Below are 17,494 nucleotides of genomic sequence, written 5' to 3'. Positions count from 1 at the left end.
CGAGCACTATGAGTCCGGGCGTTGTCATGTTGAAAGGTAATGCCTGGGGCTTGCTTTAAAGTCAACTTTTGCATGGAATGCATGCTTTTCTGTAGCAGTTGCGTTTTGTGACTTGATTCCATACATGTACCTCAATATTGAAAACCAAACTTTACTTAAATATTTTTAACTGTTAAAAATACACAAACAATATTGGTGTCACAGGAACCTTTGTTGTTGAGTATATATATATTCACCGGCAAAAGAAACGCGAACCATTGAAACATGAAGAGAAGTATGTACGTTAAGAAGAGATGTTTCAAATGTGTACCGCTTAATGACCAAACTAACTATCATTCAAGTGTTACCTCAGAGTGACTTTATTCTTATCACGTGATGTGAATATGCTGCACGTGATCTCCACATTTTACACGCTAATCCTGCATGAGACAAATGGTGTATCTCGAGTCATGGATCTATGACGTCACATGTGATGCGTTCATGAATATCGGTTCACACAACATATCAGTATGTGCGTTTGTGCATTGAACCAATCTAATATCTCTGGAATATGAGTAAGTCTTTATCTATTAACCAACATGTATGGTATTCGTGTTTCTTTTGGCTGTGAGTATATATTGATGGAAACGAAAAAGGAAACATTTAGTATCAGACACGGTAAAATGGTTCTAGCATGGGTTCTCAACCTTGTCTAACAAACACGCATTGGCAACAATGACACAAACACATCTGAGCATTGATTCTGACATGTGTTGAATTTGTATGCGCGCGATTTCAAATGTACTGACAGTAAATCTTATTGGCCAATATGTTTCATTGTGCCCTTATACGTTTCCAACAGTATGTAATATATATGCATAACTCACTCACTCACTCACTATAGTACATAATAGTTTAAATGTTATTTTGTGATAGTCTAGCTATTTTACTGTCCTTTTTTGACAGGTTTGTATGTAGTCTAAAGGTATTTATCTTTAATGTATAACGTTTTATAGTCACGAAATACTGCCGATGTGACTTTACATTTGAACTCACTCACTCATTAACTCAAATCTTCAACAGTTCGTCGTGCATATGTAATATGACTAATGTATAAGACAATCCAACTTGGACCGTCTCCGTGGTCCAGTGGTAGAGCGTCCGCCCTCAGAGCGGAAGGTCCGGGGTTCAATCCCTGGTCATACCAAAAGACGTTAAACGATGGAACCTGTTGTTACCCTGTCTGGCGCTCGGCATTAAGGTAATAAAAGAGTGGCCGGCTCGGAGTCAGTATGCAGCGTCTGAGTGGGGTATTCATATTTAAACTGCGGCAAGGTATCTCAGTGTGCTGGCACTATAAATCGGCAAAAGTCAAACTAGTACAAACAGCCACAAAAACACGCACGTCGGTATGTAAGTACAATAATCTTAGACGCGACTCGAAACCCCATTTTAACTCACCTCACCTCACCTCACCTCACCTCACCCCACCTCACCTCACCTCACCTCACCTCACCTCACCTCACCTCACCTCACCTCACCTCACCTCACCTCACCTCACCAATCCAGCTTGCACCAATTAGAAACATCTTTAAAATTGGAACTGTTTCCATCAGGACTTACCTTATATGGGCATGCACAGCAGGAGTATTCAAAGTGATAGAATTAAGTCTGTATTGACTGGACTGGTCTGAGTACTAATATTCATGTTAACCCTAAGATATATTTCGGCAATGTATTGACATCACTCGTCTATTTAACACTTAAAGCTACACGCTGTTGTGTTCTGCTTATACTACGTAATTGTACAATGTATGCGTTACAAACAATACATAAATACATAATAATATATGTATTGTATTAATAAACATTGCTTAATTAAACATTGTTATGATATTTTCTTTACCTGAACCTTATTCTTTCATTCCCCATGTCGAGTTGGGGTTAGAATTGTAGATCCTGAGCAGCCGAACCCTATGTTTGTCGTAAGAGGCGACTAACGGGATCGGGTGGTCAGGCTCGCTGACTTGGTTGATGCATGTCATCGTATCCCAATTGCATGGATCGATGCTCATGATGTCAATCACTGGATTGTCGTCCAGACTCGAATATTTACAGACCGCCTTCATATAGCTGGAATATGACTGATTGCGGCGTTAAACAACAAACAAACAAAAACTGAGCAACCATGCTTGTTTCAAGAGGCGATTCACGAAAACGGATGGCCAGGTCAGTCACTTGGTTGAAACCGTGCATCGTGCGTGGAACGTTGCTCATACTACAAGTCACTGGTTTGTATGGCCCTGGCTCGATTACTGACAAGACGCCGCCATATAGCTGGTTCTAAACACAACAAATCATAATTTATTTGAACCCTTGTTATTTCGGGCTAGAAAAGGTTCCATCTATCCCATGCAGGAGTGAGTGAGTATGGTTTTACGCCGCCGAGGGGTGCTCTTTAAAGCGGCGTTAAAGCCAAGTCGTTTGCAGACACCCATTTTCGTCTGTTTGTTTGGTCTCTGTGGTCACAGTGTGTGAGTGAGTGAGTGAGTGAGTGTGGTTTTACGCAGCTTTTATAAATATTCCAGCAATTTCCAGCAATTTCACACATTGTACCCATGTCGGGAATCGAACCCGGGTCTTCGGCGTGATGAGCTAACGCTTTAACTATGTGGTCACAGATGTTTCCAAGCTGTTTTTGTTCATTTTTAACCATATATGTCATTTGCAAATAAAACATAAAAGAAACGAATGCTTCGTGAATTTACCAACTCTAAGCACTATTTTTACATTGCACCAGCGCCGTCAAATGAGGAGTGTCATGTTTGACAACGTCTGATATGAAATAGCAGCTGTGACCTACATTAATGCTGGCATACAACAGAGCTGAATCATGTAGACACTGGTTAAATAATATACTCTTCAAAGAAAGAAACTTGACATAGATGTAAAACCACTTTTTGCCAAATATCTAAAATAATTACATTAAATGAGAACCAAATAAGTCACATAAACGTAGCGTTTGGGGATCAATTTTACAGCTTCATCCAAACGCAACCGCCTGTAAAACACGTGCAGCACAGGATCCTGCATTTAGGCACGCAGGCCCCCCTGCTGAATGGGTATAAAAATCCACATCAACGGCAGTTCATACAGTCCTTATAACGGCAGTGTAGGCGGTGACAGAATGCCAAGAGTGAATGCAGCTCAACGGAACAACGCCATTGGGAGATTACAAGCTGGAGCAACTCAGCAAGAAGTGGCCAGGCACTTTGGCGTATCCAGACAGACAATCTCCGCACTGTGGACCCGATACAACAACACCAACAGAGTTGACGACAGACCAAGGTCAGGAAGACCAAGGGTGACAACCCAAGCACAAGATCGATACATCCGGCTGCAACACCTCCGAGACCGCACTACCACAGCCACGTCTACAACCACACAAATCCCTGGGGTACTCAGAATATCAGATCAAACCGTACGCAACAGACTGAGGGAGGCTGGACTTTTTGCTGGACCTGTTCGACGTCATGTATTGACCCCACGTCATCTGGCGGACCGTCTGCTTTGGTGCCAGCAGAGGGTAAGATGGACACGTGCAAGGTTGAGAAATGTACTGTTTACTGACGAGTCCCGTTACCTACTCACACGTGTTGATGGGCGCGCACGTGTGTACAGACGTCGGGGTGAACGTTACGCCCCCAACTGTGTGCAGCAGGTTGTCCCATTTGGTGGCGGGATTGCCATGGTATGGGCCGGAATTCATCACGGTGGTAGGACGCCTCTCGTGCATGTGGCAGGTCCATTGACAGGTGTGCGTTACAGAGACTTGATCCTACAGCCTTACGTTCTTCCTCACGTCAACGTTCATGGCGTTCACGGGTAGTAAACTATGACTGTGGATGTTTTCACCACCAACGTCGATAGGGGAAAGATGGGAAATTTCAAAGTTGACGCTTTTGGATCAGTAGTGCCTAATATCACCACGATCACCAAACATTCATTCACTCGACGAGGCATACTGCCCTTGGCCAAGTTCAGCTAACGTGGTGGGCGGCCTATGACGTTGACACACATGTCTGGGAAAAGGTCTGGGCTCGTTCCTGGCCATGGCATTCTATGGATTTTGTGCTGCTGGAGGTGAGCATTGACGATTCGTGCACGGTAAGAGCGGGCGTTGTCGTCCTGAAAGACAAAACGTCGACCCACACACCTTGCAAACGGGACAAAGGGTGTCCGTATGTTGTCCCGATAGTGCTGCCCGGTGACCCTTTCTTCCACAATATGGAGTAGGGTTAGGTCAGTCATATTGATGCCACCTCACACCATTACCGATCCACCGCCAAATATGTCTTGAGGTTTCAGATTGACATTGGCTTGACGTTCATTTCGACGTCGCCAGACGCGACCACGCCTATCAAGGAAGTGCAAAGTGAATCGGGACTCATCTGAAAACATTCACACGTGACCTAGGACGATAACACCAGTTTCAACATTGTGTACGCCATTGAATACAAGGATAATTTTTTCTAGACAAAATGATACGGTTGTATAAATATATGATACAGATGACTGTCCTAGCGATGTGTTTGCTGTGCCCAGGCGCCACAATTCGGCGGGGGACACCAGAAATACGGCGGGGGACACCAGAAATGGGCTTCACACATTGTACCCATGTCGGGAATCGAACCCGGGTCTTCGGCGTGACGAGTGAACGCTTTAACCACTAGGCTACCCGACCGCCCCTCCATGTCAGAATAATGAGAGGTAGCACGGGCGGACCGTCTAAGGCACCGCAGAAACCTATGATTGTGGGTTCGAATCCCGGTTCGCCCTGATTATGTTTCTAGGTTTGTCAGCACCATACCCGTGCTCGTGGGTTTCCCCGAAGTGGTAAACGTCTAAGACCTGCATCACTTGGGGCTTTCCTCCCACATTAAGCTGACACGCCGTGATATGACTGGAATACTGTAAAAAAGCGGCGTTAAACCCAACTCACTTGCCATGCCCAGGATGTCAAGGGATAATTTGACACATAGTAACTATGGCATTAAGTTAGCCGAACTCTGCCGTACCGTTGGTATCAATCCTCTTAATGGTAGGTGGCGTAATGATCAGTCCTGTAACTTTATACGTGTTCCACAGAACACAAGTGGCGCAAGTGTCGTGGATAACATGATGGCAACCTCATCGGTATTCCCTCATTTCCAAGTAGTGGTGCTCTTGATTTGTCATGTCAGTTCCCTTTATACTGTTCACTGGCTGTCCCCCGCACATGTATCTCCAGTTACCACGGTAACACTTCTTCGTGTGATACTTCTCAGACTGGTGCCTATGAGGAAAAGTTGGTTGGTTGTTTAACGCCGCACTCAGCAATATTCCAGCTATATGACGGCGGTAGGTAAATAACCGAGTTCGGACCAGACAATCCAGTGATTGACAACATGAGCATCGATCCACGCAATTGGGACCGATGACATGCATCAACCAAGTCACCGAGCCTGACCACCCGATCCCGTTAGTCGCCTCTTGGGACAAGCATAGTCGCCTTTTACGGCAAGCATGGGTTGCTGAAGGCCTATTCTACCCCGGATCTTCACGGGCCTGTGAGGAAAAGACTCTGGAGCCTGGCGAGGCTTGTGAACAGTGGAAAACATATTTGTGGTCTGAAGATTATGATGATAAGTTTTTGACTCAGTTTGAGAGCCTATTTAGCGAATCATTGTGTGATTTACATAATCTTTTGCACACGATTGTGATGAAGCTATGCATGTGTTTGTAACCCTTCTTTATGCTGCTGCTCACACTTAGAGTATTTATCCTACCAGACATAAACATGTTATTGAACAGGACCAACAGCCCCCATGATGGGACCAGGAACAAGGAGAGCTAAAATATCTGTCTCTGTCCCCTGTAGATATATTTATCTTACGTCTAATTATACGTTGTTTTTCCTCTGAATTTCCCCAAGATTTCTGGGATAATTGGGTCATGTGATATTGTGATTGTTTACAAACTTGTGTCTACTTCTCCACTACGACCATTTGGGAACGGTTCACCCTCATTGATATTCTTTTTCTATTGACATTTATTCAATGTTCTAGGGGGCACGGGTGGCCCAGTCGTCTAAGGCGCCGCGATTCGCTTTGCAGAGTTCGCTGGGCACGCCAAAAACCTATGATTGTGGGTTCGAATCCCGGTTCGCCCCGATTATGTTTCTAGGTTTGTAAGCACCATACCCGTGCTCGTGGGTTTCACCGAAGTGGTAAACGTCTGAGACCTGCATCACTTGGGGCTTTCCTCCCACATTAAGCTGACACGCCGTGATATAACTGGAATACTGGGGCTAAAACAAGGACTAGTCGGCTGTGTCAGTATACTGTGTCTGAGTGGGGTGTTCATGTTAAACTGCGGCATGATATCTCAGTGGGTTAGCACTATAAATCGGCATCAGTCCGGACTAGTACACACACACACACACACACACACACCGCCTCCACCCGATTATGTTTCTAGGTTTCTAAGCACCATACCCATGCTCGTGGGTTTCACCGAAGTGGTAAACGTCTGAGACCTGCATCACTTGGGGCTTTCCTCCCACATTAAGCTGACACGCCGTGATATAACTGGAATACTGGGGCTAAAACAAGGACTAGTCGGCTGTGTCAGTATACTGTGTCTGAGTGGGGTGTTCATGTTAAACTGCGGCATGATATCTCAGTGGGCTAGCACTATAAATCGGCATCAGACCGGACTAGTACACACACACACACACACACCGCCTCCCCCCCCCCCCCCCCCCCACCCACCCACCCCCACACACACGTGCATGCACGTCGCTATATGAGTGCAATAATCTTGGACGCGACGTTAAAGCCTATTTTACCTCACCACACCTTTAAATTTTGAAACGGAGTTAAACTCTACTTTCTCACTCCTAGGGGCTTTGAATATTGTTAACTAAAGAACATTTCAAAAGACTTTGAAATAAGCTATTTTCTGTGACATTGCATGTATAACTTCCTGTCCTAAATGTCAAAATAACTACCGATTGTGTAGATTGCTGACTCGTAATATTTTTCAAACATCGGAAGGAGAAACATTCACGTCCCTAAATCCCATGCCTTCAAGGACTCAAAGTGCTTCTTGCGAAAGTGTAATGGATACACATTTGCATTAGGAATAAATTCATCTGATATTGAAAACTGTGTGTTTTTAAATGCATTCATAGCTCCTGAAGCTGTTGTCAACACATGTGTCTTTCACTGTATCATTTAGTGTTGACAGCATATGTCAACATCTCCACACGACAGGAGCGTTATTCTGAGTAACGACCTCACAATAACACAGCTCGTCATTAAACCATATTCATTTAAATATGGACCGCCTCCGTGGTCTAGTGGATTGTGTGTCGGATGTTCGATCCCCGATAGCATGACACCAAAATATGTTAAAAGATGGTGCTTGTTTATTGCTCGGCATTGAGGGCATAAAACGAGGACTGGTCTGCTCGGAGTCAGTATATTTGCACGCACGGACGCACGCTTGCACGCACGCTTGCACGCACGCTTGCACGCACGCACCCACGCACTCACGCACGCACCCACGCACGCACCCACGCACACACACACGCACCCACGCACGCATACACACGCAAACAATCACACGCACCCACACACGCACCCACGCACGCACCCACGCACGCACCCACGCACCCACACACACACGCAAACAATCACACGCACACACGCACGCACACACACACACACACACGCACGCACGCACGCACCCACGCACGCACACACACACGCAAACAAACACACGCACACACACGGATCAAAGTAATTAATATGCTTGCATCACCTTAGGCGCCACAATTAGTTGTGTTCAGCTTCATCCCCCAGGCGTGTCAGAAATCTATGATCGTGGGTTCGAATCCCAGTTCGCCCCGTTTTCTTACTACAGAGCATATATATATATTTCAATTCTCACTACAGAACATATATATATATATTTCAATTCTCACGACAGAGCATATATATATATTTCAATTCTCACGACAGAGCATATATATATATATATATATATCTGCTCTGTCGTGAGAATTGAAATATTGGCCCTGGCACGGTATGTCTCTCTGCTTCTGTAGTTAGAGGAAATTGTCAGTTCTTCCCGTGGAGAAAAACTGTACACTGCTCATAAACATATTTTTGATTATCTTTAAAAAATGATTGGATCTTTATTGTATTTAATATATATTGGATTGTTATGTTATTTTGTTTATTGTATATATTATTCATACATTTCAAATGGAGTGGCATAATACTGGCCTTTACAAATAAAACCTATATTCATAGCTGATTTTCACACGAAAATTGAAATTGTAGTGCGGCACATCTGTCAGCTCTGCGATACGTTTCTCATTAATATATTTTTAGATTGTGCAGCAGATGAACGAATCAGAGGACGGTTAGGTATACTGACGCATTTCAAATTTTGACCATGTGACCATTTGACGAGTACTTAAAAACATGACAAGCATGATGGGGCTAAAAAAAATAACATCATCAGTAGAATACGTTTACCGGTCGGTGTCGGAGAGACAAGCAATTCTGTAACAATGTCATACCCTTTTCCTGGGTAAGTTTGAAACCATTGATAAATCAATCAATCTCGAAATTATATGTTACCGTTAGTTTGAAGAACACAGCGTATATACGTTATCTCTTTTCAGAACGGACGGGGGTGCCTGCTGGGTGGTTGTGGCGTCTTTGGTACCAACCGCTCTCTGTCTCATCATCTGGAAGCTGTGGAACATGCATAATCATAGTCTTAGAGACATGAAATGCAGCCTACCACTACCACCTGGCAGTATGGGACTGCCTCTGCTTGGAGAAAGCCTTCATTTTGTGACAATGGTAACTCTCCTTCCTTCCTACATTATAGATATTGTACTTATTTACGTATTTAGGTGGAAAAAAAATTGTAATGAAACATTAATGCTTTCCAAAAAGTAGGCTTTTGTAACGTAAACCAGATAATACACAATAGTTAATACAATATATTCAGAAATTTATGTTTTTATTTTCATGTTTTAGGGTGCTAATTTCTACAGGAAGAGGTTGAAATCTTATGGTGGAGTCTCAAAAACCAACATCCTTGGAAATCCAACCATTCTCGTCCTTGGAGCGAAGAATGTCCGCAAGATATTAATGGGAGAGACCTCGCTCGTGGCTTCTTACTGGCCACAAAGTGTTCGAACGCTCATGGGCGAAGGAACAGTAAGCCACTCCGAGGGCCCTACCCATAAAACACGAAGGAAGTCTATCGTCAAGGCGTTCAACCACGCCGCCTTGTCCTCCTACCTTCTAGAATCTCAGGACATCTTCCGCTTTTACATTAACAGATGGTGCAGACAAGGAACCGTTTTGGGCTTCGAGGAATGCAAGAAACTGTCCTTAAGGTTTGCCTGTCATGTACTGATAGGCTTTCAGATCAGCGAGAAGGAACTAGGACAACTGATCGAGTTGTATGCCGTGTTTTCAGACGGTCTTTTTTCCATACCTCTGAAAATTCCTGGATCGGGATTCCACAAGGTAAAATCCATAGTTCTTAATTGTCATTACGTGTTAATTAAATCATCTCAACTCACTTTGTAATTCCTAGATGATATGCAATTGTGGCAATGTAATTCCTAGATGATATGCAATGATGGCAATGTAATTCCTAGATGATATGCAATGATGACAATGTAATTCCTAGATGATATGCAGTTGTGGCAATGTAATTCCTAGATGATATGCAATGATGGCAATGTAATTCCTAGATGATATGCAATGGCGGCAATGTAATTCCTAGATGATATGCAATGATGGCAATGTAATTCCTAGATGATATGCAATGATGGCAATGTAATTCCTGGATGATATGCAATGATGGCTCTTGTATTTAGACTAATGAAAGTGTATCCTGTGTTCACTTTGTTATATCAATAACAGAAGTAACAGACGTAATATCTCACAATCAAAATAGACCGAATTCATACACATGATGGTGAACTCATACATATGACACCATAGTTGTTCTCTCCATTTTAGTACCGTTGATAATTGTTTACCTTTATCTTTTTGTACAGCGTAAGCATTTATTGGATTTATTAAAGTAATTGTTTTAAAGCAAATATTGGTAAATAGTGTATGTGGTAGGCATTAAAAAATTGTCTTTAGGGTATGGTAGCACGCGAAAAACTGATGGAGAAGATCGGAGAATTTCTGGATCGGCGGAAGGAATGGAGCGGTCCCCCCGACGCCCTCACCTACATGATGAAGCAGTCGGAAGAGGAGCTGAGCCGGAAGGAGCTGAAGGAGGTGGCCATGGAGTTGCTTCTAACCGGACATGTCACCGCTGGCAGCGCTGCCTGCTCCCTCCTCCTTTACTTGGGGAGAAATAGAGAGGTGATTACTGCTTCAAGTACAGACCACTGTCTTTTTCTCAAGCTCGATTGCATGCAGTTAATTATGACTTGCCTTCTGATAAATTACGTTTGCCCTTTGGGATTTGGGGTCATAAAAGGTCCGAAGCACAATTGCATGTCGTACGAGGCTGCTAAATGGTTAGATTTCTTGACTCAGTCATATACAGACCACCGTGATAGAGCACGGAATATCGTGGACTATGGCGTTAAACAAAACATAGCTTCGAGGTCTATACAATGTGTACTGAGTGTGTGCCTATCATCAAAGAAGGAAAACCACAATTAGTGTTCATTATTGTGTAGCGTTTCTCATAGACTTTTCCTATATAGTCATTAATTGGCTTCAATCTGGAATTCAAACTTGTGACGAGCAGATGCTGAAAGCTGAAAAACGGACGTAATTCTGCAGATCACTGGGAGAAATGTACCTCCTAAGCGTAGTTGCATTGTGATAATAAGTGATAAATGTTTGCACTGTAGTTTCATTATGTTCTTCTATCGACGTTTAAGGTGCTTGATAGGGTAGTTGAGGAACTGCGACAACACAACATGTATGATGATGTAGGAGGGCTCACCCTTGAACAACTTGGCCAGCTGAAATATGTATCTAATGTTGTGAAGGAAGTTGTTCGAATTGCACCACCTGTTGGCGGAGGTTTCAGAAAGGCACTCAAAACCTTTGAGCTAGATGTAAGTAATACATACAATGCGTTAAAGCATATGATCATATTTAATTCAAGATTAAGAGGAAAATAATATTTTTTCACATAATTTGTATAATTTGAATTTCAAAATCATGCTAATCTTCAGGATATTGTTGTAAAATGTTTACATTGAATACAGGTTGCTGCATAACGCCTTTCCTTCAATTCAAAACCCTACTTTAACGAAGCAGTGTGTGACAAAGCACATCATAGTAACATATAATGACTTTCACAACTCTGGAATTACCATTTCATTTCCCTCCCATGGATTCAGGGTTACCAAGTACCCAAGGGATGGACTGTTGCCTTCAGTATCCGTGAAGCTCAAGAACAAAGCGACATTTTCCCAGATGGAGACAAATTCGACCCTGACAGGTGGGATGACATGACAATGGAAAGGGAACACTTCTTTCCTTTTGGTGCTGGGAGAAGAGTGTGTGTTGGGAAAGAACTTGGGAAGCTCATGCTTAAAATTTTCGTTGTTGAACTTGCTATAAACTGTAGATGGAATCTCTTGAATGAGTATCCAGTTATAGAAGAAATGCCTGTTCCTCGACCAGTAGATGGACTCCCAGCTGTCTTTTCTTCACTACAGAAACTTGAGATCTGAAAGAGACGTCCTAAAAGTATTGACTAAGCTGCAAAGATTCCTTCAAGTAACTCTTACCTCTATCGTTAATGAAAGGTGTGGGGTTTATATATATACTGAACCGCAAAAGAAACGTCACCCCAAGTAACAATGCATGAAAAGTTGTCATTTAAATATCTGGGTAATTTTTGTCAAAGTTTCTAAAATTTAACATTAGCTTGTCGAGAAAAATGAAATTTAGATATAAAAAAAACCCCAAAGCAGATGACAATAAAACCGATCTCCCAAACGCATCACGGCAACGGCCATGCACGTGAGTTCCATGCAAATTGAAATGCACATGCCTTCCCCCATTTCTTGCCCTATAAAAATCCACCCAGATCGGATAAATTCATTCGTTATTGAATTGCTACCACATGCCAAGATTGACAAGAAATCAGTGACACCAAACCCTTAGACGATTGCAAGCTGGACAAATCGCCTGGCATGTCGCCAATGCAATTCAAGTCCACGTAAGGACCATATACAGGCTCCAGCAACAGTACCAGGCCACCAATACTACAGATGACCGACCACGTAGTGGAAGACCAAGGGTCACCAACCGACGACAGTATCGTCATATCGTGTGACATCATCTTCAAGATCGCTTTGTTACTGCTGTGGAAACTGCTCGACAGACCAGGGGGACACACCAGCGACACATTCGTGCGGACACTGTGCGTCGACGATTGACGAGCTGACACCTCCACTGTCACAGGCCACAACGAGGACCCATTCTGACACCACGTCATGGCCGGGACCGTCTTCAGTGGGCAACACAGCACCAGCATATGCGCCACCAGCAGTGGAGAAGAGTCCTCTTCTCAGACGAGAGCCGTTACTGTATTTCAACAGCAGATAGAAGAGAGAGAGAGAGAGAGAGTCTGGCGACGCCGTGGGGAACGTTATTCAGATGCTTGTGTTGTTGAGAGAGACTGTGGGGTGTTCCGAGCATCATGGTGTTGGGTTGAATTGGTCTTGCACAGAGGGTTGGCCCTGTGGTCTTCCAGAACATCGGTCCAGGGAGAGGCAATTGTTTCACAGCAGCTCGGTACATTGATCAAGTCTTGAGACCACACGCCATACTTCATTTGGCACGTCGCCGCAGACACACGAGATACTGACTTGTGAAGCCAATTTTTCAGAGACTAGTGTTGTGTGTCACTTTAAGAAGTTTGACACTTTAATTTCAACCTTGATGATCAGTTTTGCCAAGTATGATCTTTTTTCAATATATCTCAAAGTATGTTTAAAGTGTTTGGACAAATAAGGTTTCTCATATTTCTACCCATGCTGACGTCTTTTGCAGTTCAGGATAGTACTATAGTTACATGTGTTAAAGTATGCTATTTGCTCTATAACTCCTTGAAATTTATTTGATATGTGATAAAATATCACATGTAATTATGCTTCACATATGTAGCCTAATGGCTGTTTTCTATTATTGAAAATGTTACACAGCTTTGCTTTGTCAACAATCAGTGTCACTGTTGAAATAACAATACGCCAGGACAACTCAACACAAAGGCCAAGCCAGTCACCACGTTTCACAGATTTAATCCCTAAACCAAATGATTGCCTTCATTAGAACCCCCGATGGTTTTATCCCCTTACACCTTTTTGTTTGAATTAATGCAAATCTCCTTCAAATATACATTTATTACATTAAATATGTAATCACTGTTAAATCCAGGAACAACACATGAAAAAAAATTATATGTCAATAAAACGGTGAAGATACATTTCGATCAAATCAGAGGAGACTGATCGTCTATACCTCATCAACATTTTGGCAATATAAGAACAGGGCAGAGCTATCCGAATCACTCTGCTCCTGTAATAAACTTTGGAACGAGTTAATTGCTCTTCGTCAGCTGTATCTACATTTTTCTGAATTCTTCTTTAATAGTTATCATGAGACAAACTCTATCTCAGTTGGTGGACCCCCCTGAACCTCTCACAACACAATTTGTCGTAGCACAATGCACGAAGCCAACCGACCTAAAGTACAATCAACCCTCATCACAACGCCAGTCACAGTCAAGATCACAGTGGAAACAACAATCTAAACAACACCGGATTTGCAGGGGATGTTCAGGTTGGTGTCCATCTAGACCACAATGTCCACACTAGGGACACAGGTGTAGGTACTGTAACAGACTCAACCATGAAGAATTAGTATGCTGCTCTTCGAAATGAATAGGATGAGGCATCTGATTCTCTACAAGAGATCGGACACAAATTCAGTTCAAGTTCACTTACTGTGAGAGCTCCTAAAACAGTATTCAGTTAAGGCACCCTTAATATTCCAAACAAAAATGTTCAGCATCCAAATATGTTTCTTGTAGTGCCCCTTGATAAAACTATTATTTAAGTTGATATCAGTAAAAAAACATACAAAACCTAATGTACTCTAAACATTCTCCCCAAAGCAGGAAACCTTATAAACAAGTTGAAACCAAAATGTTGTAGGTGTTGTTGGTGATACACATCCTGTGCTAGGTGCTTAACACTGCCTATCAACATAGGCTATCTAATAACTGAGCACAACTTTCTTTGTTGTTTAATGCCTACTGCTCATCAATATTAGGAATATATTTCTTGAAGCAAACAAAGACACTATTGGCTTAGTTAATCGTGTCATCACCAGAAATATTCCACAAGGAACCAATGAAAGAATCCACTTCAAAGAACCTTTTAGGTGCCAAATGTCTTATCCATCCTTTGGGTGTGAAAGCTACCATGAGCGTCATGAATGCAACAAGTGAGACTATTGAAATCCCCCCTGGCAACGTATTAGTCACCCCGTTTAATGTTGATATGTCCTTCATCCAGCCCTTGGGTAACCCAACTCCCAACGACACTTATCACTCTTGTGCTAATCATAAGTCAAACGGCACACTTACCCAAGATCAAAAGTATCAACTGGAGCAGGGAAAAACTGATCTGCATCCACATGAAATGTAAACTAGTGAAGCAGATTCTGTTTGCATGCCTTTTTACAGACAATCAGTTCATGTAAGAAATGTATGTGGCAAACATGTTCAGAAAATGCTTTGGGCTGATATTATTTAACCCAGTAAATCTGAATGAAGATCTCACATTGTCATGTTTAGCAAGTAAGATGGAAGTTACCACTTTGCCATAACATGGAGGAAATTGAATGCTATCACAAATGTATGTATCCCACGGTATGAAGATGTTAGTAATTAAGTGGAACATGCACAAGCGACGTTCGTTTCGGTTCTCGATTTTTTGTGGCAAATTCTATTAAATTCTAAAACCAAACAAATCAGTGAAGTGAACTGGAAGTATGTTCTTGTATATCTGGATGATATTATGATGTACAGTAAAACATTTGCAGAGCATTTAGTTCATCTAAAGTGTGTCTTCATGAATTTATAAGATGCACATGAGAGGGCACGGAAGCTTATCTATTGAAATTTGAAGCCATGTCTTCATTCAGACAACCACAAATGCCAACCATCTAATGCCTTTCACTGAAAGACTGGTCACCATGTCTCCAATGGGCAATGGCACGAACCGAACGGACCAGTCCCACAATCCAGTGATGCCCAATCACCTAATCAGGACACTCAGCAACCAAGTGATCCTCAAGACCAAACTGTCTATTATCAGATCTTGACACCACTGATGCAACAGCGCAACCTTTAGCGTGTAGAGAAATTCCTGGTGATGAAATTCTATGCAGGAAATATCATGGTATATTGCATGAAATGGAAAGGATATCCTGCACCCGGACTCAGAGACTTACACACAAAATACACTACCACTGGTGACAGAAGAAAAGGAAATCTAGATTCTTCAAATAGCCCAACTGGCATCAAACCTTGATATTTCCAAATGTAGCCTTTCAAATGCTAAATGTGCCATTCTTTTCTAACTATTTCAATTCTTGCCCACATTATTTTGGATTTCTCTTCTTTGTCATTTCCTTGGAACTGGATGTGAGTAAGCCTCATATTCAGCCAACAGTGTCAGAATGTACTTGTGCTAGATGGTTGTATGAGACGTCACAGTTTTAAATAGAAAATAACCAATGAAGCATTATTTGTCCCGAACATTATCTCCATTTTCATGAGACAACATTCAATGTATCACATATTAACCACTTTCAGAAAATGTTTGATTTGTTTATCATTATATTATGAAATAATGGACACCAGTACTTCAGTACAGAACCTTCAACTGTACACTCGTCATGATGGAGGCCCGGGTCCGATTCCCCACAGTCGTACAGTGTGTGAAAGACATTTCTCATGTTTGACACTGTTTGAGTATTGTAAGGGACGATAAACCATACTCACTCACCGCCCATTTCCTTTCAAATCATGAGTGTAAATCACTGTTCTCGTCATTAAAAAGTATATATTTGTATATCGCTGTTTTTGTGAGTGTACGATTCTGTGTCATACGTATGTAATAAAGATAACATTAAGTATTGTTCGTCTCCTTACTAAAACGAAGCCATGTCATTACAGCTAAGAAGGTGTATAGATAAATATGGTGAATATATAAGTATGGAGTGTATGATAGTGCTAAGGAAGCTGGACCCTGGGAGTGGTTTGAGGGGTCGAACAGGGAAGGCACCCTCGACTATCAAGGGATATTATATCGCCATTCAATCATGATATGCACTCTGGGTTCACTCGCCAGCATAACTTCGATTTGAGTCTCGTTTTAATGGCACAGTATTAAAATCCGATTTCATTCATAATTAAAGCCATTACTCGACTTGCCTTCTCTGTCTCAAGAACAGCTTGGGGACGTTTGCAACATTAAGGACTTCATGAAAACTCCTTTATCAGCTGAAAATTTATTTTTAAATAGTCTTCTCAATTGATTATGTATGTCGAGGGGGCGGTCCTATGAGAGCCCGATTTTGAATGTAGTATGCTAATGTGCGAGAAATACTCTGTGATAAAAGACGGAGATTGCAAGAAACGAAGGTATGGCAGCGAAGGGCCCAGGCTATGTAGCATAGTAGAATGGAGATAAAATACACTTGATAAACGACGGTGTATTGTGGGTTCGAATTCCACGTCACAAGTATTCACAGCAAATTACCAAGCCTTAGAAGACTGGGCAATCCGTTCCCCTGCACTTCAATGGAGCACTTCAATGGAGCACTTCAATGATGATATAATACAATGTATCCTTAAATACGTGAATACATACATATCAAATACACGTACAAAAAGTTTCATGAAACAATAATAGGATTTTATTAAAGTTCATTAAAATGAATATTAAATATATCATTAAACACTCTAGATAAATATCAGACATGATGAATTATGGATTAGTGGTTGGGATGCTGGGTTAGAAGAAATTTCCAGCATACTACTAAGAGGCGACTTAATGAATCGGGAGGTCAGGCTAGGTGACTTGGTGAGAGTGTGTCAACGTACCTCGACAACACTGGATGTTGTTCATAACATCAATCACTGGATTATCTGGTCCAGGCTTGATTCTTTACAGGCTTCCGTCAAACAGCTGTAATACTGCTAAGTGTGGCATTAAAATACAAACACGCAATGTATAGTAGACAAACAATTATATTACGAAACATGTCTTATAGAATTACGTCCTGGGACGATCAACGTGTCGGTATTGGAGAGACGATTCGCGATTGTCTTGTACAGGAAGATGACGTCACCATGTGCAGGTATCCTGTATGTCTGT

The 17,494-nt window shown here is 42.2% G+C and overlaps 1 protein-coding gene across 1 annotated transcript; it reads left to right on the top strand.

Annotated features, from left to right (window-relative positions):
- The first annotated feature begins 8,602 nt into the window (after positions 1-8,602).
- Positions 8,603-11,770, top strand: LOC139453421 (cytochrome P450 26A1-like). Its single transcript, XM_071235116.1, has 6 exons — positions 8,603-8,622; positions 8,717-8,900; positions 9,081-9,578; positions 10,209-10,436; positions 10,967-11,146; positions 11,435-11,770. The coding sequence occupies exons 1-6, from the start codon at positions 8,603-8,605 to the stop codon at positions 11,768-11,770; spliced, it is 1,446 nt and encodes a 481-aa protein (XP_071091217.1).
- Positions 11,771-17,494: the final 5,724 nt, after the last annotated feature.

Source organism: Haliotis cracherodii, unplaced genomic scaffold, assembly GCF_022045235.1.
Source record: "Haliotis cracherodii isolate W230 unplaced genomic scaffold, xgHalCrac1.p SCAF_9, whole genome shotgun sequence".
In the NCBI taxonomy this organism is placed as follows: Eukaryota; Metazoa; Mollusca; class Gastropoda; order Lepetellida; family Haliotidae; genus Haliotis; species Haliotis cracherodii.
This window is presented reverse-complemented; position numbering and strand designations above follow the sequence as displayed.

Excerpts from the sequence above, each read along its gene's own strand:
- LOC139453421 (XM_071235116.1), top strand. The coding sequence starts at position 8,603 with ATGTCATACCCTTTTCCTGG. Across the intron at positions 8,901-9,080 it reads GCCTTCATTTTGTGACAATG|GGTGCTAATTTCTACAGGAA; the intron begins GTAACTCTCCTT and ends TTCATGTTTTAG. Across the intron at positions 11,147-11,434 it reads TCAAAACCTTTGAGCTAGAT|GGTTACCAAGTACCCAAGGG; the intron begins GTAAGTAATACA and ends CCATGGATTCAG.